General features: G+C 40.3%; 1 protein-coding gene across 1 annotated transcript in view; it reads left to right on the top strand.

Annotated features, from left to right (window-relative positions):
• Window positions 1-24,178, top strand: part of LOC135081010 (neuropeptides capa receptor-like) — a 94,337-nt gene that overhangs the window by 42,189 nt on the left and 27,970 nt on the right. Inside the window, exons 2-3 of the mRNA XM_063975732.1 lie at window positions 1,287-1,377; window positions 22,466-22,665. Coding sequence (XP_063831802.1) covers window positions 1,287-1,377; window positions 22,466-22,665 — 291 coding nt within the window. The remainder of the gene's footprint in view (window positions 1-1,286; window positions 1,378-22,465; window positions 22,666-24,178) is intronic.

Here is a 24,178-nt window from a genome sequence, read left to right as displayed (position 1 = left end):
GGACTTTAAAGGAAAATCGTAACATTTTCAGCTACTTGAACTTCAAGACTTAATTAATGAATTGAGACTGCAAGATTTTCAGGAAGCTGAAAACTAATTTTAACTGACTATGAAAAACGTTTTAAGATTCAAACAAAATATTTAACATCATAAAGAATCAGTAGCCATGTTCGAGAAATGAATGTGAAAAGTTATTCCAAATTCCCATTGATGGGGCAAATCAATGGGAATTTATGTATGTGATGGAATGGATTGTGAATTTTTATTTCACAAGTCTAGCGATAAGACCTTAGTCCAGTCAATAAAGCATTATAGATGGAAATCCGTGGAACACAATTTCTGACTTCGGGACTTTATTTAGACTAGTTAGGAGGTGAACACAGCAAAAGTCCCCGCCCTTAGCCCTTGAGCCGGCGGGGTGAGGGGGGTTTAAAGGTACCACTTTTCGGTTTTTCGCTTAATCCTCGAAAACTATGTGTCCTAGTGACATGACTACTATGAACCAAAAAAAGCTTATTCAATTTGCTACAGGTGAGATAGTCAAGTTTTTCTTTATCTTGTATAGTTTTTGCGGCATCTGTTCTAGAAGGTCCGTAATCTTGGAAATTTTATTTTTGTCTTACATGTTCCCATCAGGAGAAAATCGACTAAATCAACATTGAGCAAATATTTTAGACATGCGGAAGCATGTTAAGCCTAGTTCCAGGGAGGGGACTGCACTGTGCGTATATTTAAAAGAATCAATTGGAGCCACTTTTGACTCCTCATCACTCAAAAACTACTGTGCATTAACACTTCAAATTTGGCTCATGTGTTGAGACTTGCAAGATAAACATCAGCTTCAAATTTCATAAATATACCTAAAACGGTTCTTTAGGTATTGACGTTCAAACCCCCCTCTCCCCGGCGGCTCAAGGGCTAAGGGCGGGGACTTTTGCTATGTTCACCTCCTAACTAGTCTAAATAAAGTCCCGAGGTCAGAAATTGTGTTCCACGGATTTCTCTCTACACCGTCGTTAAAGCATTCATTGACTGGACTACCTTAAATTCTTACAACTTGTTCTTTTTCTTATATTTTTCGTTATTGACAGGTTTTATGACGACAATTGTAACTTTTATTTATATCTTATACTTTATACATATAACTTTTTTAGTCAAACACTGACGCTGGCAGAGAATCTTATCCTTAACTTTGAGATTCCGTAATACACAGCTGTAATAGAACAATAGCTGTCATTTATTTTAAAGAGCAGCATTAAACTTTGTACTGTGTTTGCTTGTTCCAGGTCTGCCCAACGATCTGTCAGTGTACTGGCACCAGTACCCCTACAGCCTGGGCATCGTGTTCTGCAAGTTACGAGCACTCATATCTGAAGCGTAAGTACTCGTTGTACAGACGGCAGCGTAAAAAGTTCGAAACACGTCTTTGTTACAATTGGAATAAGGTTGTGTTGTCAACTTTTTGGACACTTTGGGTGTTACGAACTATTTGCGGAGTTATTTTAATTTTTGGGAAGCCACAACATGCCCACATTTCCACGGTAACTTCACAAAGTAGGAACTTGGTAGAAAGCCGACCACAGAAGTGCCACGCAAATCAGGAGAAGGTATTTTTTTCCGATTATACGAGGAACTTTCTTCTAGACCTGAGTTTTCACGCTTAAGGTTTTCGATTTCCTTCTACTCAAATTAAGGAAAAAATGACTTGCTGTTTATTTGATAAAAATTAACATAAATTATCTCAAGTAAATAAATACTATTATCAATGTAATATTGAATTAACAAAAAAGTCCTGTGCTAGTCTTTGTAATGTACTATATCTTACCTGCTACTCCTGTGTTTTTGCTTCTTGTGTGTCAATGTGTTTTGCAAATAAACCATATATCTACCTATCTTCTATCAAGTTTTGATTTAAAATAAGCCCGCTGAAACAAGTAATAAGTCATTAACTTGACTAATTAATATGGATTTCAATCCTCATCATGATTCTAACATGATAATGCTTTCATTGGAATAAAGCCTTTCGAACGATCATTTAAAATTCAAAAGCATTAGATAATAGTGTTGATAAAATTGATTTTAACATAAATTAATGATTTTAATGAGAAATATCTTTGAAACACAAACAAAGAGTACACCTGAATTGAATGTTAAATGTCTTCCGTTCCCTATGGAACTTCAGTGTTTATTTTACTACTTTTTTAAGATTTTATAGAAGGTTGCTAGGATAAATACCATCTACAATACCAAAGGTCTACCTACACTAAAGAAAATGTATTTATTAAGTGCCCGAAATAATTATCACTTCGAAAGTCCCGAAAGTTGTAAAGAATCCAACAAGCTTTTTAAAGATGCCGATTTATTTAACTTTACCGTATCGAAAACAAGTTTGCGCGAAGTTTTTTGAATAATTTGCAGTTTATTGCATAATTAAGATTGAAACTCGGTTTATTTACTTATCAATTTCAATGTCATAAATAAGTTTAAATTCAAAAAGTTTATCAGGTGGGTTGTCTCGAAAACAAAAATTATGAGTGACTAAATAAAAAAATACTTTAGGTGTTTGTTCGGCTAAGTTTTGTATCGTTAGTATTCTGGCACCAACGAATTTGGTATAACTTTTGATTGTAATTTGAATGTTAAAACTTTTAAAATACTTTTTGAACAATGCTATTTGAGTAGGTAATAAAGATAGGGGATTTAATACAATAAGCACTTCATTGTGAAATTACAGGAATGTCCTAACATATTTTATTTTGATATGAAACAAATGTTTACACCTTGTTGAAACATGAGTGTCTTAATAACATCATGATCCGTGAGCCGTGGTTCGCATTATAACTATGTAAACTGTGGAGATTGAAGGTTTAACGTACTTATTAAAAAATGAGCAAATAATAACGAACAACGCGACTTCGTTTTGATTGGAAATTACGCAAATGTTATTACTTCAAATTGCGTGGAAGAAAGCGATAATCAAAGTCGCAGCCAGTGGACTGTATCAAATTACCGCCAGATTTCGTCTGGCATTTGCTTAATCCCTACCATTGTTCTAACAGCTCCTACAAACCCTTAACACGGTAGGTTCACTCGTTCACGTATGCACGTGAATTTGTTTCATTAAATGAATGCAATTAACGCTTTTATTTATGCATGATATGATCACATGAAAAATAAAATAAAATAGCAACAATGTGGTCAAAATTTGATTGTATTCTTTTACCACCACACTGCCTGCATGAATGTATCTTTACCTGTTATTTAATGTGCTTCAGATATCTAACCAATGTCACCGTATACTGTTTCAAAACAAAAGACTATATTCCTTTGTTATGAGATAGGTATCTACCAGACAACGAATTTTCGCCTGACACCTCCCACTCACAGATGCGAATCAGTTTACAAAAGAACCAAAAAGTGCGCCTCTCCTTAGGATAGTAAAATGGCCAAAAATATAAAAAAAATAGTTTTTTTTGGTAGGATCAGATCCTACCAAATCCAAGTATCTTGCGTCATTTTCATTCTCTATATTTTTGGAATATGAATCGCTAGTAATTTGTGGGATGATAGTTGGGCGGCAAAGTTCGCTGATTACCCTCGGTATTCTTCAGCCATTAGTGTTTCTAAAAAGTACAAAGACACAGCAATTACAAGAGTTTTGGCAGACGCATTCATTTGAAGCATAATTTCTGAGAGTCATTAACAAAAAAATTTACATTAATTAAGACCTTTGTACTATTTACGCCAAATTCATTTTTCATTCGACTTGTAAGGATCAAAACATTCATCCGATATCGAAATCATTAGTCTTATCTCGCGGAAGTAAAAGCTAATGGTGTTATTCACTCCTAATGTAGAGACGACGGCACGTCAATTTTACAAGAACGCGCACTAGGTACGCCGCACACGCGCCCACCACTCGTGCTCTGCGTCTAATTGGGGATATGCTCGCTCACGATTATGATACCGACCTATTTGCTGACAGTTTTGGGCAGTTGTGTTGCAAAGCCTTTTCGTTTATTAATTACATTTGTACTTAACATTGTGTGACTTCTTTTATTGTTTATTTCTGACTTTGCAATGATTTGTGTTGACTTGACCGTTTTAACGTAAGTGCGCCTATTAACGACCCCCCAAAATTTGTATTCTATTACCGCCCTATTTTTATTTCTTTCATAAAATACATAATAACAGGTTCCAGAAAACACGTTACCTAAAAAATATCTAGATATATTTATTGACTATCAAAACGATTAAAGTTTGTGTTCGTAAATAACCAGTAAACGGAGTTATTTGACATTAAATGGGACGCGCCCGCAACGGACGCACTTTTCATACTGACGCGCTCCCAGCTACTTAAGGTGCACCTTGTTATTAATTAGCGATTTTAACACATTTAAAATGAGTATACCAACATGTTTTTGCATAACAATATTAATTCGTACTTTAGTTTCCTTAATATACCCTCAATATAGCCCTCTCGCTGTATTTTTGTGGCTTAAATACAATTTTAAACAAGGGCGGTAATAGAAACACTTTTCATAATTTGGTTCCTAATAACGACCCATGGCGTTGTTAGAATTTTGATAAAGTTTTTTATTTTAGTATTTATATCTTTAACTACGCATTTAACCTCCATTTTGTTGTCTTGATCGATTCATAAGAATATTTCACATAATTAAATCAATTAACGCCATACGTTAATTGTCATAGGTTTGGCATAAAACTGCAATGAACATTAAAGAATATCTCTAATAATGTATGACAATAGATTTTATAAAAACCTGTTAAATTCTAATTAGTACCTATTTGATATAAAATAAAACCTAATAAAAATGATACTTCACTGATCACGTCTTCATTAAAGTAGATATTTTAGCTGGTTACTGTTTTTTTTTACGGTCGCTAATAGAATAAAGTAATGTTCATACTTAATTCTATTACCGCCTCATAACTATAACGCCACCTGCGAAGACTTATAAGCCTGTATTTTGTATCTAACTAACATTTATGACATGACACCAAACCAATCATGCGTTATCACAACTACTATGTAACTTTTTAAGATCTTTTGAATAATAAAAAAATATTTAAAATAATTATACAGACAGTGTCCATTATCCATAGTTTAAATTAAAATACACAATTACACACAATTAAAATCAAAAACATAAGTCAAAAACTAATTGAAAATTATAGTCAAATTAAAAATAAAATATTAAATGAATACTTATTTAATTTTATTAAACCTCAAATATAGTTTAAATAATGACCCCCACTACTCACTAGAACACCGGGTACCGCGTAATCAAGTATAATAGAGGAATTTATTATTCTACTGTTTTTGCTTGATTTATTTATTGATTTTCGAGAAGCGTGCCTTTTCTCTTTTAATAATAAAAAAAATTGACTTGAAAAAAAAACAAATTTAACTAAAACTAAAAGCAAAACAAATTTAACGTCAAAAAATCAAGTAGTTCCCGAGCCTCTGAGCGGGAATCGAACCCGTGCCTCTTGGAATATACCCAATTGAAGAGCAATATTCTTAGCGGTCGGTAATAGAAACAGAAAAAACGTTAATAGAAACACACCTCGTCTATAGGTCGGTAATAGAAACAACTGCTTTTTCAGATTAAATTGCTATTTATTAATTATTTTGTGATTGAATACTCATTTTTACTATTTGAATTTAAAGATTACTTCATCATTGTTATAAATAAATTAAAGTGTCTTTTCTATCACCACGTCTTATATCTAATTTTCTAACGTTTATCCGAAGTGAGCTTAAACTGGCGGTAATAGGCGCATTTACGTTACATCTAATATCTTCTTCCTTGGACGCCTGTTTCTGGAGCTATGACTTGTACCTTACTTGTATTTAATGACCATATTGATGATAATGTATTTTATTTTTGTATTTGATTTGACATGGTAATCCTAATTTATGACATGCATCTAAATGTTAATTTAATTATATTATATGTATGTGTTTTGGACCTGTCTGTAAACATACATTTTCTGATAATAAATAAATAGATAAATAAGAAAATGTTCAGTTTGCGATGCAATGTCCTGTGCAAAATAAGATGTTCTGTCGGTAATAATAGATACAAGTAATTTATTAATGATACTTTTAATTAGAGATATCGCATCACGCCTCTCGTGGTGAACGCCCGGTTATATGAACAATAAATAAAGAACAATCTGTTGAGTAAGGTAAGACAGGAAATCAGCCTTTTTAGATTACTCTTTAGTTAAATGTTTTTTGTAATGTCCACACTGTTACAAAATAATGATTTTCTTGAAAATATAGATTTCTCTCTTCCCTTTCCGTTTTACTGATTCAATTTAGTAGTCAATTTTTACATCTTAATACGCGGTGTTTTGCGATTATCAGAATTTTATACACACTGACTGGGCAAACGCTTTAATCGGGCCTGAGGGGTGACTTTAGGTGATCTAGGTAGGTACGTCGTGTACGGATCGCTAAAACCAGGTCAGTGTAACTCGATTGAGATGTTAGACATTACAAAGGTATTTTATAGACGGCTGCACACGTTTGAATATTGTTGTGTCTATAGCGCTGGAAAAAACGTGAAGATTTTCCGTAGACCTAACCTAGAACGCGTTAATTCCCTTTTACACAATTATTAACATGTCATAAAAAATAATAAATGTTTCTATAAACATATTGATTATAAAATATTAGGATGGATTGGATAAAATGTTACTTCTCGTCGACCTTCCTAAGGTGTCGAATATTCTAAAGCCTCAATACTCAAGGTATGTACAGAGGGCTCGTTTTTGACAGACAGATGATAACGTTACAACCATTCTAGGAAAAATGTGGTGACATACCTGTTAGTGCCTTTTCACACGTTCCGGTTGCCGGCTATCCGGCGCCGGCTACCCGGCGTCAAATGAGCTTTCACACGCCCCGGTTGATGACGGCAGTATCGACTAGAGAGCCGACAAGAGTACAGTCTCGTTCATTTCATACTTTCAAAGATGGACCGTGAACAAATAATTGCAATGTGGCTTTTATATCCTAGACTGCATCCCACTTAACATCAGGTGCGATTGTGATTAAATACCTGCCTTGTTATGCATAAAAAAAATAAATAAAATAAAATAAAATATCGAAGACGAAAATATCTGCGCCGGAAAGAAACATCAAGAAGTTATTGGGTTCATACAATTAATATGAAAAGAGAAGCATTAGGTGCATTCTATACATTATTCCCAGATCTACGAGCACATGAAGACAGGTTTTTCAAGTAGGTACAACTACTTTTGATGAATTACATAACCGTTTGAAGAACTCTTTGCAACGTCATGATACAAAAATGAGAAACTGCAACTCTCGCAGACTGTACCTGGACGACTGACCGGCCGGCGCGTGTGAAAGCTAGTTGCGTGTTCCATACACCACTGTCAGTTCGGCCGCCGGCTAACCGATGCCCGGCGACCGGACGTACAGTGGTGGATCCGGCGCGCACCCGGCGACCGAATGCCGGATTAATTACGCCGGAACATGTGAAAGCTCCGTACCATGCCCATACACTTCACCACCGGGTACCCGGCGCCGGATAGCCGGCAACCGGAACGTGTGAAAAGGCACTTACAGTACCAAGGAAATAAAAAAATAATTAACATACATAACACACAGTTCAGTTACATTACACATACCTACCTAATTAAGTTGTGGATGCTTGTGGAGCATGTCGAAGTATACTATGACATATACTGGTCGGACCACCATCCGTTAATAGTTCAAGTTAATTTGGGAGTAATTGGACCAACATTACTTAGTCCCGCGATAAGAACGTCGGTTAATAGAGTAATATGGGGCTCGAGAAATTCCTGTCAGGTTAAATGTTATCGCAAAAGGTGTGCTGAAGGTCTAAGAGAAATAGATTTTCCCAAGGAATTTGCTTCATGTTGTGACAGTATGTGTAGCGATGTGGGTCATAGATTAGTGATAGATAGGTTTTATGACGATATCCTAGTTACGCTTCAGGAGGCAGCTGAGTCTAGTTGCGTACAGAGCAACCGTAATAAACGAAGCCGAAACACTCCGGGTTGGAATAGGTTTGTCAAGGAAGCTCATGGTAGGGCTAGACAGGTATACACCAGGTGCGATTGCGGTCAAATACCTGCCTTGTCTAGCATAAAAAAAAAAAAAAAAAAAAATATTTGGACTGGGTTTGGCATGGAAAACCTCGATCGGGTCCTCTGTATCAGGATATGTGTGATTCCAGAAGAAAATTTAAGGCGAAGTTAAAATTATGTCAAAGGAAACACGATCAAATTAAGATGGATTTACTGGCATCAGAACATGAAAATAAAAACTTCCCCAATTTCTGGAAACACACTAAAAAACTAAGTCCAAGGCCGGCTGCCCCTATTAGCGTGGAAAACCTATTAGTCAGTAATCCGCAAGAAACTGCAAATTTGTTCTGAGATGACTTTTCTCTAAAGCCAGTGCTCCGGACGAGTGACATGGAGGTTGCGTGTACTGGGGACGTCGTCTCGGGTGTTCCTGTCTATATTACACATAGTGAAGTAAGAGCGATACTCAAGACGATGAATAAGGGTAAATCGCCTGGACACGACGGCCTCAGTATAGAACACCTTCACCATGCTGGATCTCATCTTCCTAGGGTTCTGTCATTGCTGTACACCTTCTGTATTAGGCACTCGTACCTACCCTCTGCACTAATGAAGACTATTGTGGTCCCTATAGTCAAAAACAAGACAGGGGACATGTCAGGCAAAGGCAACTATAGGCCTATTTCGCTGGCCACCATACTGGCAAAGGTCCTTGACGGTGTGCTTGAGCGACGACTTAATCAGGCTTAATGATGCTCAGTTTGGGTTCCGACCCGGTTTGTCAACTGAGAGTGCTGTGTTTTCGCTTAAGCATACAGTCAGGTACTATACACAGAGAAGGACGCCTGTGTATGCTGCTTTCCTAGATCTCTCTAAGGCATTTGACCTGGTTGATTGTAAGTTATTGTGGTCGAAACTATCTGACATAGCATTACCACCTGAACTAATTACTACTTTTCAGTACTGGTATGGTAATCAGATTAACCAGGTCAGATGGTCTGGAGAGCTGTCTGATGAATACACTCTTGAATGTGGGGTAAGACAGGGAGGGCTAACATCTCATCACTGCGGAGGCTAGGGAGAGGGGTGAGGGTGTGTTGGCTGTGTCATTCGATATAGCCAACGCTTTCAATACCATCCCTCATTCCACCATACTCGAGGCACTTCAACATCACAGATTGCCTTAGTACCTTCGAGCGCTGCTGGCCGATGACTTACGGGACCGCGAAGTCCTGTATGGCCAGCTCAAACGGCGCGGCGTAGCCAGCGGGGTTTCGCAGGGTTCGGTGCTCGGTCCACTGTTGTGGAACCTAGGCTTCAACTAGCTCCTCCGGGGCGTCCTTCTCGAGGGCATGAGTGTTATATGCTATGCGGATGACACTCTGGTCACTGCCCGGGGAAGACATTTGGCACGGCTGGCGTCGGCGGGCGGCACATTAGTCGCTCGCAGAATACGACGCCTCGGTCTGAAAGTCGCGCTGGAGAAGACTGAGGCCCTCTTCTTTCCGGGGCCTCGCCAGCGCGCCCCTCCCGACGCCCACATGGTTGAGGACGTTAGGATTGACGTCAAAGGCCAGATGAAATATCTGGGCCTCACGCTTGACGGGAGGTGGCATTTTAGCCCGCACTTCAACGGGCTAGCGCCACGCCTACTCAAGGCAGCTGGCGCACTGAATTGGCTCCTCTCGAATTTGGGAGGGCCACCAACGAGGTGTCGTCGACTTTATGCCGGCGCTGTATGGCGCCCCAATCTGGGCGGACGCACTCAACAACAGGGAGAATGCTGCCCTTCTGTGCAGGCCCCAGCAGGCCATAGCGCAGAAATTCGCGAGGACCTACCGCACGGTAGGGTTACGCTGCGGCGTGCGTCCTCGCTGATACTCCTCCTTGGGAGCTAGAAGCTGGGGTCTTGTCTGTCATCTATCACTGGATGGCAGACTAGAAGGCGCGTGGAAAGCGCCCGGCCCCGGAGCGGCGCGTCGCCGTCAGGCAGGAAGAGCGCGAGATCATGATCGACCGCTGGAAGGAAGACATGACTCGCGCGCAGTTTGGCCGCCGCACTCTGGACGCCATTGGTCTTCGTACCTGCATAGGATCGGGCGAGAGGAATCCCCGCTATGCCACAAATGCGGCGCGGTGGATGACACGGTGCAGCACACCCTCGCGGTCTGCACAGGCTGGGAGGAGCAGCGCCGTGTCCTCACTGCGGTCGTGGGCCGGGATCTTTCGCTTCTGAGCCTGGTCAACGCCATGCTGGGAAGTGGAGGATGCTGGATGGCGGTCGCCTCCTTTTGCAAAGAGGTCATCCTTCAGAAGGAGGCAGCGGAGCGCGAGCGGGAGAACGATCCTCTCGCCTCATCACTCCGCACCCCCTTGGTGGAGAAGGCGGTTGTACGACCGTTCTACTCTGCCCCCAGATGGCGGCCAGCAGGCCGGGGGTGCGGGGCCACCCTTGTCACCTCCGTCTGACGGGAACGGCTTGGCGTTTCGGGCCATTCCCGTCGGACCCCCACATGGGGGCGTGTAGGGTCCGCCGTGTAGGCGAGCTGTCGCCGGTGGTGTTGCGGAAGTCTAAGGCTACGGCCGGATACTCGTGACACCCCCACTTGGGCGATGACGGAACGCCGCGGGGTATACCCCGTCCTTTTCAGGACGGAGCAGCGCCCTTTTTAGGGCGCCGGGAGTCCCACACACCACCCTATCCCCCGGCAGTGGTGACGGGGCGCAAAGCATTTCCTCCGCGACCAGAAAAAAAGGGGGGCCCGAAATGAGCTGTGCCTAGGGGCCCCGAGATGGTTAATCCGGCCCTGAGTCTATCCAATATAGCTTGATTAGAATGACGGCTGTCAAACGAATGTGACTAGTGGTGGGTATGTTTCGTACGGTTCACATAAATGTATCGATAAGTTTTCGAAAAAATTTTTTAAAAAATACACCCAATTTTTCTTCATAGCTTTATTCATAAAAATGACAATAAAAATTTATATTTAAAGACAGTAAAATTTAAAATTTGTGTCAAGGGTGTACAACCTAAGTCGTAGTCATCATCATCAGTGTTCTTCAGTGGTTTTTTCCTCTCGCTAGAGGGCGGTGGGCATCTCTTCTAGAGCAACGGTGCTATGAATACCCAAAAAATTACCGGTGATTGATTTCCGATGTTTGATTATTTATGAAGAGCTGATGGCCGCTGGGGCAGGAAAGTTCTTGAGTGGCGACCACGAGCTGGAAGACGTAGCGTGGGCAGGCCTCCCACTAGGTGGACCGACGATCTGGTGAAGGTCGCGGGAGGTACCTGGATGCAAGCGGCGCAGGACCGGTCTTTGTGGAAATCCTTGGGGGAGGCCTTTGTCCAGCAGTGGACGTCTTTCGGCTGAAACGAACGATTATTTAAGAATGAAATGTTTTTTGGTTTTTAATAGTGAACATTTAGAAAAACGTATCGTTCGTTCGTTCGTTTCAGCCGGAAGACGTCCACTGCTGGACAAAGGCCTCCTCCAAGAATTTCCACAAAGACCGGTCCTGTGCCGCGCGCTCAGAAAAAAAAAACGTCAGAAAAACGTATAACTTGACTTATATGTTAAAAAGTTAGTTAGAAAAAAATTTAGTTAAATAGGTACCTATGTTAAAAAATTACGTTTTAATTTTAATATGACATTTGTCGATATGTCCCATCACTAACATTTTTGTAACTCGAGATAACCTTGTAGAGACGTCGTTAATAATCTAGCTTGATTTTTATGATTTCGAATTACTACTTATTGGTGTAATTTAACGCTGCATTTACACGAAATTAACATTTTTATTGGAAGCAATGTCGTCGAAAATATTGTTTGTAGGCAGACGTGAATTATTTCACGTCCGCCAATATTTAGCTCTGATTGATCGCTACTACAAAGTTATGTCGTTACTTTTAATGGCAGCTGTCATTCTAATCAAGCTATATTGGATAGACTATACTAACCTAGATTTAAAGTATAATATTGTTACTAACACAACTCTGTATGGATCATAATTGGTCTGAAATAAACGTATTATTATTATCATTATATTAAACTTAAACTTTCATTTTTTTTTCTGCAGAAGTGTCTGGGATATGTAAAAGTTACAAAAATAAAAAATGTAACATGATACATTATTTGACATTGACAGTATGTAGTTTGACAGTGAATTGGGAGGAGACTTCTGTATAAAAGTCTGTAGTGTTAGTGCCACTCGAGCGGTAAAATAGCTCGCACGCCCACCGCACATCGCGCGAGCGAAGGAAAATTGCTTAGGTATCCACATGGATTTTATGCGAATCTTTTCAATCCCTTCTAAATACGATGCTTTTAAAATGTACCGAATGTATTTTGTTTATGTAAACAATGCAAACCTTACTTCATAGTATCATTTTTATAGTATTCGCTAGACTTCGCTAGACTTTCACGCTACCTATGTGAGGGAAACGGCAGATATGATTGCGGTCAAATACCTGCTTCGTTATGCAATTCACTACATCGAATACTGGGCAAGCCTCGAAGTCATTAATGCACAATAACAAAGTACGCAACCTCTCGACTTGGGACAAAGAAAATATTCAGGCAAATTACAAATGCTAATGATTATTTTGAGAGGTGTAATTAATACAGGGTTGTCATGGAACCTAATTATTTTGTTTATACAATAAATAGCTTCAGAAAGGTTTAATACTTCTCTCCATTTGAGACGGTACGCAAGCAATCCATCAGACAGAAAGTGCCTATTGTCATGGACATTTGCATTATAGAAGGGAGTGCCAATGCGTCACCGGCGTCTACCGGCTTGTACTTGACATTGGATACCTCTGTATAACTTATTCAGGTGCGAGAGAGTATTGTGGTAATAGATAGGTATATATTGGAGGTAGATATTGGAAAACCACTAACGCCGAGTCTCTCGTGTGGTGCTGCCCTAAATGTAGGTAGGTACTCCTCGGTGACTAAGGTATCTCCATTAAATTATCTACGTGTCCTACTAATATTATATGTAAATGCGATAGTTTGTATGGATGTATGGATGTTTGCTATTCTTTAACGCAAAAAGTACGGAACGGATTTTGATGAAACTTTACAGTATTAGTGTTTATAACCCAGAATAACATATAGGCTATAATTTATGACAATCTGTGACAAGTTACATTTCACGTGGGTGAAGCCGCGGGCAAAAGCTAGTATGTAATAAAGTATATATTCTATTCGTTACAAATAAATTATTAATAGATTAATTTGGTGCCAGCTTACAACTTTCACGACAAAAATATGCCTTAAGGCTTTTATGTCAATTCGAACTTCTGCAAAGGTAACACAAATTAATTTCACTTTGATATTTTTTCAAGTCGTGTTATGTGTATAAGAAAAATGTTTGGTTTACTCTGCTTGTTTATTTAGGGATATTGCTAAGGCTTTCTTATTTGATGTTTGTGAGTTTTTCCATTAAATTGAAATCTAGTAAGTATTATTTGCTTGGTAACCCAAGAGATTGTTGAGCAAACAGTTTTGCGGAAAAAGCCGTAACTTGTAACTCTTGATTACATTCGTCCAGTCAAAGAAGACGTTTAATCATTACGATTCTAGAGTGTAGGTTACCTAATGTAGATTTTTTTAACCGACTGCGCCAGAAGGAGTGTTATTGCTATTTTTTGTCATATCATTAGAACCCTCATCACACTAAGGCCGCCGTTTCACAAAAAGCTTAGGAGTATTCGATTTTTTTCTTCATTAAAATATTTTTTATTCACAACCCCTACTTACGTGTATGGAAATTAGTCAGAAAACAAACGGGGCATATTCGTATTATATTTATTCAAATGTTTGTCCCTGTTTCATCCACGTTTTATTAAGTGTGTATCGTTATAGGTATTATTAACTCTGTGTATTAAATATTTAACGAATATCGGGTCCTATACAGCGTGAAAGCCAATTTGGTGAAGGCGTGAATTACTTAGCCAATTTCGCGGGGCTTAGGTCCAATTTCGTAAATTTCGTCAAACCATTAGCCTAACTTGCAGTTGCCGCACATTGGTTTGCTTGATAGCTACTCGTGGTCGTCACTAGTTAGTTAAAAGTTTAATAAATTGTGTATTGGAAAAGCGAATTACTTCGAGCATATGTAGAGAGGCATGCACACTGAAGTGACCTTGATTTATTGCAGGAATACTGATAGGAATTGTCAATATTATGAGTAAATGGTCATTCTGGAGTCATAGCGTACCTACTTATGACGTATACAATGTCTAGAGCCAGATGTTTTAGCATAATAAAGTATATAGTACCTATGTAATATTCATATGTTTAGTCTACATAGTATAGTGTGGTTAAAATATTTCTTTGTTATTGGTCCATATTTTAATTTTGTTTTTAGGTTGAAATAACTCGATTTGCTATGTAAATGAATACCCACGGTTAAAAGTTAGGTCACTTCTGAGTTTTGTGCCCGAGTAAACAGAAAGTTTATGTTTACGGGCTGCTCAAAATAGGAAAGTAACCGTTTACCTAGTTAAATAAATAGCCTTTTATTGTTTTACGCTCTTTATATATTGCCTTAGCTTTATTTAAAATTAGGTTTGTTGTCAAAAATATATCCTAATTATATTTGGCGGCACCCTGTTCTGGTGGTTAGAGATCCTAATTTCAAAGACAGCGGTTGCACGATCGGTTTAGGTCAAGGGCCGATTGGGTGACGAACGCAAGCGCGATAAAAAATCCGCATCCTTAAAAACCGCACCTAACCAATTTTAATGTAATTTATTTGTCTTTTTTTGTAAAGGATCCTTATGATAATTACTTAGTAGATTAATACGGTTGATTGACATTGTTATCACGTTAAGGATAGTAACTTCTGATCTCGAACTACTGATAAAACTAGAATGACTAAATCATAGCCTAGCCCAGGTGATATTCAGGTTTAATACTGTATCAGTGTAAAATTAATTTAAATAAATTGTCCTTATGCTGTAGTTAGGGAAGGATGACATGAATAATTTTAGGCAATACCTACATAAGGCTAGTTTTTGTATTAGACTATTTTCCATATATTAGCATGAATATTCTTTATGATAAAGCCAGTAATATTTTATTATCAGGCGAGTGCCCGGCGCTAACGAAGCGAATAGCTGTGTCTGCGCGTGCCTCGACTACAAGTGCTGATAGACAACGCTACGTTTGAGGAGCTTCGGTTTATTAGACGAAACAGCTCTGTAGCGCAATGAATACCACCTGGAACGACTTGGGTCTACCATTTCAATTTCTTCGAAAATATTTTTTCTAAATCAACTTCCGTTTGGGTTCTGAGAAACTCAGTGAAAACTTCTTGGCCTGGTAAATACATCAGGATAATCGTTTTGGTCACTAACATTGTGTATCAATTTAAAATTCAAAACTACCCATCACAGCATTTTCATCTAGAAAATTGCGACTGCAGGAAAACTGTTGCGCGGCGGAAATAAGCGAGAAATGGTGCCCATGCATGCGATCTCGCGCCGATCTCTACCATTACGCTAACTAGATCTATGGACGGAGAGTAAGTTTAAGTTACCTTGCTTTACATAGATATGAATCGCAAAATGTGTCAACGCCTGGACCAATTTAACCAATTCTTTTTTTTTTAAATGTTCGTTGAAGTCCAAGGATGGTTTTTACGGCGAGAAAAGTTCGAATAATTTCCAGGAAAACCCTAAAAAAATCGAGGGGTAAAACGGGGTCCACGCGTACGAAGTCGTGGGCGGCCGCTAGTACAAAATAAAATTGAAGTGTGACAAAAAATATTTATTTATTAAATACATTTTACACATTTTTTACTGTCTCTTCCAGTCAATCGATAAATAGCTGCAACTTACAGTAGCAGTCCTAAACAATGACATTATGCTACCACATGAACCCTCAAAAAATTCCCCCAAATTCATATTTTTAAAAGGCTGGTTTTACATTGCTACAGCACGAGTAAAGCGACATTAAGCACTGGCTCGACTGTGCCAGATGACAAAGACTGGCGGAATTTCATTTTAAGCTCCAAACTCCGCACCGGCGGCTCCAGAGCTTCACTTACAAGCTGTCACTTTAATACGGAATGTTACAGAAAGAACGAAAATATGGTGACGAGGAGACATAATCGTCAGTCTCTGTCAAAGTAAACTCACAAAATTGAATGTATTGCTAATATCTGATTTTGAAAATAATCGCATCTGATTTATGGACTTTTCCTAAGTTAAATTGTTTATAAGTACTTACATGTTATACTGAACTTTGTTACGTCTTGTTTGAATAGTGTAATTGGTGCTACCGTTCTATTCATAAATAAATAAATTGAAAGTACAAAAAGGGTTTGAAATTTATGGCCGATTGATGATACTTATCCGTGCCATATCAGTACTATCTGATTCTTCCGTGACACATCTTTTCAGGTATCTAATTCTTGAGATAGGTTTTATTTCTTAGCGAGATTTCTGTCGTAGGTCGCTCTGAAAAGGGCCTACACGCTTAAAAAGAATTTGAATTAAGCTTTTTGTCATTCTGAATACAATTTGCTAAGGTATGCGCCACGTCTGTTTGAGAACAGCGAGCTGAAGTCACTGTAATGAATACCTTTAGGGTAGGTACTGTTATTTTACACAAAGTCGTAGGTTTAAAAAAATTTTACGGGAAAGTATGGTAACGGCATAGAGATATTTGTTTTCTTATCTCTAAGACAACTTATCCACAAATTCTTCCAATAAAACATAACATAAACATGTGTACTGTGTAGCATGATGTATTATGCAAAAACTTGTAGTTATTATTTCAGTAAAGCTATTAAAAATACAAGGGTAGTCCTACTTTATTCTATAAATAAATTTCGTTTTTACCCGAGCTCCACTTGGAGCATGTAGGCAAGACCCGGCTTAACGTCAAAATAAATTAAGGGCTTGAAGGGGAAAAATCACCCATCACTCGGGCGAATATTAAACAAAACATTCCAATTCACAAGTTAATATGGCCCCAACGAAAACACCCAGTAATTACTTAACACCTCACTCTGTGTAATATTTAACGACTAATTAATATGAGAGTTGAATAAACTGTGATTATGACATGTCCTGAAATGAATTAATGTTTAATTGTGTATAATGGACCTTTCATGAACTCAATATTTTCACGTAGTTTCCACGCCAAATTATTTAATTATGAAGCCGATTGTGGGCCTAAAATTACAGCGTCTGCGGATTAACTCCGTCTTTTCTTGCCTCGTTTTGAAGCTAGATTCAATTTAAGTTCTAAAGTTTCAACAGGCTTTACTATAGAAACAAAATATGTAATGAAATGTCAAATGATGATCCTAAAATAAATACCAGCTAGCTGTCAAACTAGTCAAGTACTACTGTATTTCCGGAGATCACAACAGAATTAGTATAATTGTCACAGGACAATAGAGTGAAGTTATCATCAGTGAATAATTAAGTGTGTCACTCGCGCGGTTTTTACCGACCGCTCGTGGATCTTTGCCACCCATAGATTTGTGAAGATATGATGACCGTTATAAAAATTGTTAATAAAAGTATATTTATGTGATGGGGATAATAAGTAGCCCAATAAAATCTTTTAATTGTTTTATACCCGGACGCTTGCGGGGTATCAAGAGCACCCCACAGTTTTAAGAAGTCCTTATACGAGAAGAAAACTGCCATCACTAATTTTTTCACTGTTGAAGCGTAAAGGATAATTTAAAAAAAAAACAAAAAAATTCCAGGCTTCCAAGACCCCGCGTGACTAACCGCGGGTTAAACTCAACCGCTTCTGGTGCTAGATCTCAGACAATGCTCTATCAGGAGAGACTGGTTCGAAACAACTCGTGAACTATTCCAGAGCCTTCGAGTGCGGGCGCGAGCCGATTCCGATAATGGTGTGGCCAGTGTTTTGAGAAGTGTGGTATCTTTATACATATAGCTAATTACTTGCTTGCTAAACTGCATGATAAATATGTATTTTCAATACAATGTACCTAAGACATACCATAAAAATTCATTCGGTATTTTTTTTTATAATTGATAGAGATTTTTTTTGATGTCTTTTCATGGCAAAAATATATTGAAATTACATTATGTTTAATGTCTCAAGGGCTCATTCCATCACAGAGCTTAAGTTTGTTTAACCTAATTTATAAATCATAGCTGCGCCATTAATTACTAACTGAACTAAGAAGCCAAAATTAAACACAAGTCTTTCTTTGAATGCAGTTATACATAATAATAATGGTAGAATAGATTATGACAGTGCGTCGGCGATAATAACACCTACAGTGCAGCCGACAACACCAAACATATTGTTCAGCATATTCCTTCAAAGTCTCACATTACAACACGCGCGCTAGGCAAAGTTTTAATTATTAATTAGCCGCAGAACTAGAATGTGCCTGCGCACTGCATTGGGTTCCGTTTCACTGAGAACTTATTAATTTGTGGCAAACTTTGTGCTTTCAACAAACATGGCATGTCATGTTTAGTTAGCTAGTCCAAAATAGTTGGGTAATAAACTTAATATCATGTTAAAATAATACAGCATAAAACTATAGTATACTCACAAAGAATTGAAATGATGCCCGGTTATACGTACATAACTTTAGCAATGTCAATGTAAAATTGTTTGCACGAGGTTAAACATTTTATAATAAGATATTATTATTTTTACTGAAAGGTTGACCTTTCGTCATTGCTCAAAACTTGTCCTCATGAAAAATACATATCATACTACGATCCGTAGCAATGCACGGCGTCGTAGCATCGTGTGCCCACAGTTCGTAATATTGTAGTATACCTATCGTAGCTGCTACGAGATAGCTACGATCGTAGTACACCTGTCGTAGCAGCTACGAGATTGACACGCAAACATACATAAAATGTTGGGTTGGCCTTATTTCGACTGCGAAAATACTAACAGATAAAAATATTGTTTTAAACTTTCATGGTTACTAACATTAGAATAGTTATCCACGGGATTGCCTGTTAATTACGAGCATCCGATACTGTGGCAAACGCCATGATCACGGAGGCTAACTGAAAATTTTACAGTTTAAAATAAATGAAATTATTTCGATAACATAAATTAACATGTCTTCAGATAAGTAACAATATTTATATTAACCGATTTTATTTGAACTTTCGTTTTATCACAAAAAAGGTTTTCGCTTTACGGTTTTTTAATAGAATTCCGTTAGTAGCCTGTTTATTTTAATGAGGGCTTGTTCACCATGTTTTCTGTGGTGTACGGGTGGCATAATGCTGTCTAATTGGCTGTGCCTTGAAGAGGATTTACTCAAGAAAAAAGAGATTTTTTTCTACTTTAAATTAATGAGAAGTGCACTTTTTATTTCAAGATAAAATTCGTTCAATAAAATAGGCTATGTTAGAGACATGAAAATAAATTACACCATAATAATCAGTAACGATAAAATGTTATGGAATGTTAACTAGATATTACAATTAAAAATAAAAGTACTTACCTCCCAGGAACTTAGTCATCATTACTCCTAAAATTAAATAATTGCCCTGTGAATCCGTGATTGCACCAATAGAGTACTTCATTAAGCGCTAACGCATTTAGGGCGTGATAATTGCCGATTGTCGATCGCTAAATGTCGACATTGACAACTATTGCCGCTACATCACTATTGATTATACGAGTACATCACTATTTTATCTCAATAAGAGTCAGTACCTTATATTTCGGCACATTTGCAGTTTGTATAATATGGTACGAGTATACAGTGTGTCCGGGCATGTAGTGATCAAACTTTAAGGGCGTAATCTATTTACAATTTTATCAGTAAAAATACTTTAAATTTGGGGCTTGACCAATTTCTCGCATATTTACAAGGATTTAAGTTTTTAATTTTAAGTTTTCACCTCTTCCTTCAAAAACAAGTGATAGCGTGGGTAGTTTAACATTAATAAGCAAAAATTTTATATCATGCGATAGCCAATAAAATTATCTATTAGTAGAAGTAGAAAACAGATACAAGTTTCATACATTTTAAGGGTGTAAGAATGGATTTAATTAGAAATAAACATGATTTTTTTCACATCTTTTTCATTTATTTCCCAACACAAGAAAAAACAGGTCGTTAAGGTATGTTTTATTTGCATTTTATTATTAGTATTTGAGCTATTCTACAAAACGAATGTAAATTTTTTAGTCTACGTCTATTAGTTTTGACGTAATTGTTGAACAAAGATACCCCTTCCCAGCGGTTTCCATAGCGCACGCGACATGCGAAAATGCACTGCCTGAAAGAATCACACAACCTATTCCGATTACTATGGACACCGCTGGGAATGGGTATCTCTGTTCAACAATTACGTCGAAACTAATAGACGTAGACTAATAAATTTACATTCGTTTTGTAGAATGACTCAAATACTAATAATATAATGCAAATAAAACATACCTTAACGACCTGGTTTTTCTTGTGTTGGGAAATAACTGAAAAAGATGTGAAAAAAATCATGTTTATTTCTAATTAAATCCATTCTTACTCCCTTAAAATGTATGAAACTTGTGTCTGTTTTCTACTTCTACTAGTAGATAATTTTATTGGCTATCGCATGATATAAAATATTTGCTTATTAATGTTAAGTTACCCACGCTATCACTTGTTTTTGAAGGAAGAGGTGAAAACTTAAAATTAAAAACTTAAATCCTTGTAAATATGCGAGAAATGGGTCAAGCCCCAAATTTAAAGTATTTTCACCGATAAAATTGTCCATAGATTACGCCCTTAAAGTTTGATCACTACATGCCCGGACACACTGTATACGACTACTACGAGTAGTACTTAGAATGTGAATGTTGACACCATTTACATTTATCTATCTCCAATGCAAGCACCAGACGGCCTTTTCAAGACGAGAGTGAATAGGCACTTACAGGGCAGATATGTACCATCCTAGACTGCATCCCACTTAACATCAGGTGCGATGGTGGTCAAATACCTGCCTCGTTATGCATAAAAAAAACCAGGGGCATTAAGGGCAATAACTCACACTACATAAATCGTACACATATTTACACAATAATCCGTTATTATCTCAGTGCCACCACTGTTACTACGTGCTAACAACTACACAAACCAAACAACCCGACATCGTTAAAAATGAAGCTTTCTAAATGCAAATCACGGGTTAGAAAAAGTGTTAAAATGGATGGTCACGAATTAGTTAAGTGCCCCAAAAAGTGTTTAAATATTTTTTGTCTCTCAAACTGGAGTAAGTTTTTTCTAAGGCCCCTCGCCCACGGCAACTTTTTGTAGCGATGCAGTAGCGATTCAATCGCGCATTCGCAACGATACAGTAGCAATGCGGTTACTATGCAAACGCAATACTATCGCGTTTCTGTTGCGATTCAAACGCGCGGCATAAAATTACCATGCGATCGCTCCATCCTCCTTCCACTCTCTCCCCGATGTCGTCCGAAGTTCGCGCGTTTGCAACGATTCAGTCGCGATGCTGTAGCGCGTTAGTAGCGCGTTGCAAATGCGAAAAACGCCCATTAGTACCGATACTGTCGCTGTTTTACGAAACGCGCGACAGCATCACTACAAAAATTCGCCGTGGGCGAGGGCCCTTACACTCTTGCGTACTTTGAAATTACGCGGCTCATGAAAGAGACTTACCTACCTATGTTACTATACCTACTTAGCATTAGTGTAGGTAAGGGAAAGAGACCGATTGGTAAAAACAGTCAAAAAGTTCCGACCTCTATCCCGAATAGGATCTCATTAATGTTCCCCGGAAATGGCAACCGAAAGGATACTTCTAATTTGTTTTTTGTTTTACTCGTCTATTCGTAACATACTGGACACAGCAGAAACACGAATCAACTCGAAAATTAACGTTCTTACACTCATGTTTTGATGCAATGCAAAAATAAATAATAAGGCCCAGAACAGACGGTGAAACGCAACTGCAACTGCTAGTTACTTTTGAGTTGCATCTAAGTTTCTGCCATAGCGTCCGTTGAGAGACCACACATGACGCGACCAGTTTGAAACTTTCAGTTTCAGTTTCATTCATCAGAATCATCAGAAAGTTGCAGTTTCATTGCAGTTGCGTTTCACCGTCTGTTCTGGACCTAACTTTTATGCCGTCACAACATGGATATTTCGATGTGTGTTTGTGATATCTGAAAAAAATTGGCACTTAACCGAAAGAACAGAATCAAAGAATATCAGTCAAAAAGATTTTCAAACAATTGTATTATTTCACTTTTTAATGTCAATGTGTATCATTTAGTACCAAATAAATATTTTTTTCTTTCTTTCTTTCAAACATGTGGCTATATGATCTTAATTCTTTTTTGTTGTTCAACAGGGCATCCTACGTCTCCGTGCTGACCATCGTGGCGTTTTCCCTGGAGAGGTACCTGGCCATCTGCCACCCGCTGCACCTGTACGCCATGGCGGGGCTGCGGCGCGCACTGCGCATCGTGGCGGCACTGTGGGCCGTGTCGCTGGTGGCCGCCGCGCCCTTCGCGCTCTACACCACCGTGAGCTACCACGACTACCCTCCCGGTGAGCACCTGGCAGTTTCCACCCGCTGCACCTGCACGCCTGGCGGGGCTGCGGCGCGCGCTGCGGATCGTGGCAGCGCTGTCGCTGGTGGCCGCCGCGCCCTTCGCGCTCTACACCACCGTGAGCTACCACGACTATCCACCTGGTGAGCACCTGGCAGTTTCCACCCGCGGCACCTGCACGCCTGGCGGGGCTGCGATCGTGGCGGCGCTGTGGGCCGTGTCGCTGGTGGCCGCCGCGCCCTTCGCGCTCTACACTACCGTGAGCTACCACGACTATCCACCCGATGAGCACCTGGCAGTTTCCACCCGCTGCACCTGCACGCCTGGCGGGGCTGCGGCTCGCACTGCGGATCGTGGCGGCGCTGTCGCTGGTGGCCCCCGCGCCCTTCACGCTCTATACGCATTACTATCCGCCCGGTGAGCACCTGGCAGTTTCCTGTGCGTGCACCTGTACGCCATGGCGGGGCTGCGGCGCGCACTGCGCATCGTGGCGGCACTGTGGGCCGTGTCGCTGGTGGCCGCCGCGCCCTTCGCGCTCTACACCACCGTGAGCTACCACGACTACCCTCCCGGTGAGCACCTGGCAGTTTCCACCCGCTGCACCTGCACGCCTGGCGGGGCTGCGGATCGTGGTCTCACTGTCGCTGGTGGCCGCCGCGCCCTTCGCGCTCTACACCACCGTGAGCTACCACGACTATCCACCCGGTGAGCACCTGGCAGTTTCCACCCGATGCACCTGCACGCCTGGCGGGGCTATGGATCGTGGTCTCACTGTCGCTGGTGGCCGCCGCGCCCTTCGCGCTCTACACCACCGTGAGCTACCACGACTACCCTCCCGGTGAGCACCCGTCTGCGCCCGCTGCACGTGCACGCCTGGCGAGGCTGCGGCACCCGCTGCGGATCATGGCGGCGCTGTGGGCCGTGTGGCTGGTGGCCGCCGCGCCCTTCGCGCTCTACACCACCGTGAGCTACCACGACTATCCACCCGATGAGCACCTGGCAGTTTCCACCCGCTGCACCTGCACGCCTGGCGGGGCTGCGGCTCGCACTGCGGATCGTGGCGGCGCTGTCGCTGGTGGCCCCCGCGCCCTTCACGCTCTATACGCATTACTATCCGCCCGGTGAGCACCTGGCAGTTTCCTGTGCGTGCACCTGCACGCCTGGCGGGGCTGCGGCGCGCGCTGCGGCTCGTGGCGGCGCTGTCGCTGGTGGCCGCCGCGCCTTTCACGCTATACACCACCGTGAGCTACCACGACTATCCACCCGGTGAGCACCTGGCAGTTTCCACCCGCTGCACCTGCACGCCTGGCGGGGCTGCGGCGCGCCGTGTCGCTGGTGGCCGCCGCGCCCTTCGCGCTCTACACCACCGTGAGCTACCACGACTATCCGCCCGGTGAGCACCGGCAGTTTCCACCCGCTGCACCTGCACGCCTGGCGGGACTGCAGGTCGTGGCGGCGCTGTCGCTGGTGGCCGCTGCGCCCTTCGCGCTCTACACCACCGTGAGCTACCA

Source organism: Ostrinia nubilalis, chromosome 19, assembly GCF_963855985.1.
Source record: "Ostrinia nubilalis chromosome 19, ilOstNubi1.1, whole genome shotgun sequence".
Lineage (NCBI taxonomy): Eukaryota > Metazoa > Arthropoda > Insecta > Lepidoptera > Crambidae > Ostrinia > Ostrinia nubilalis.
This window is presented reverse-complemented; position numbering and strand designations above follow the sequence as displayed.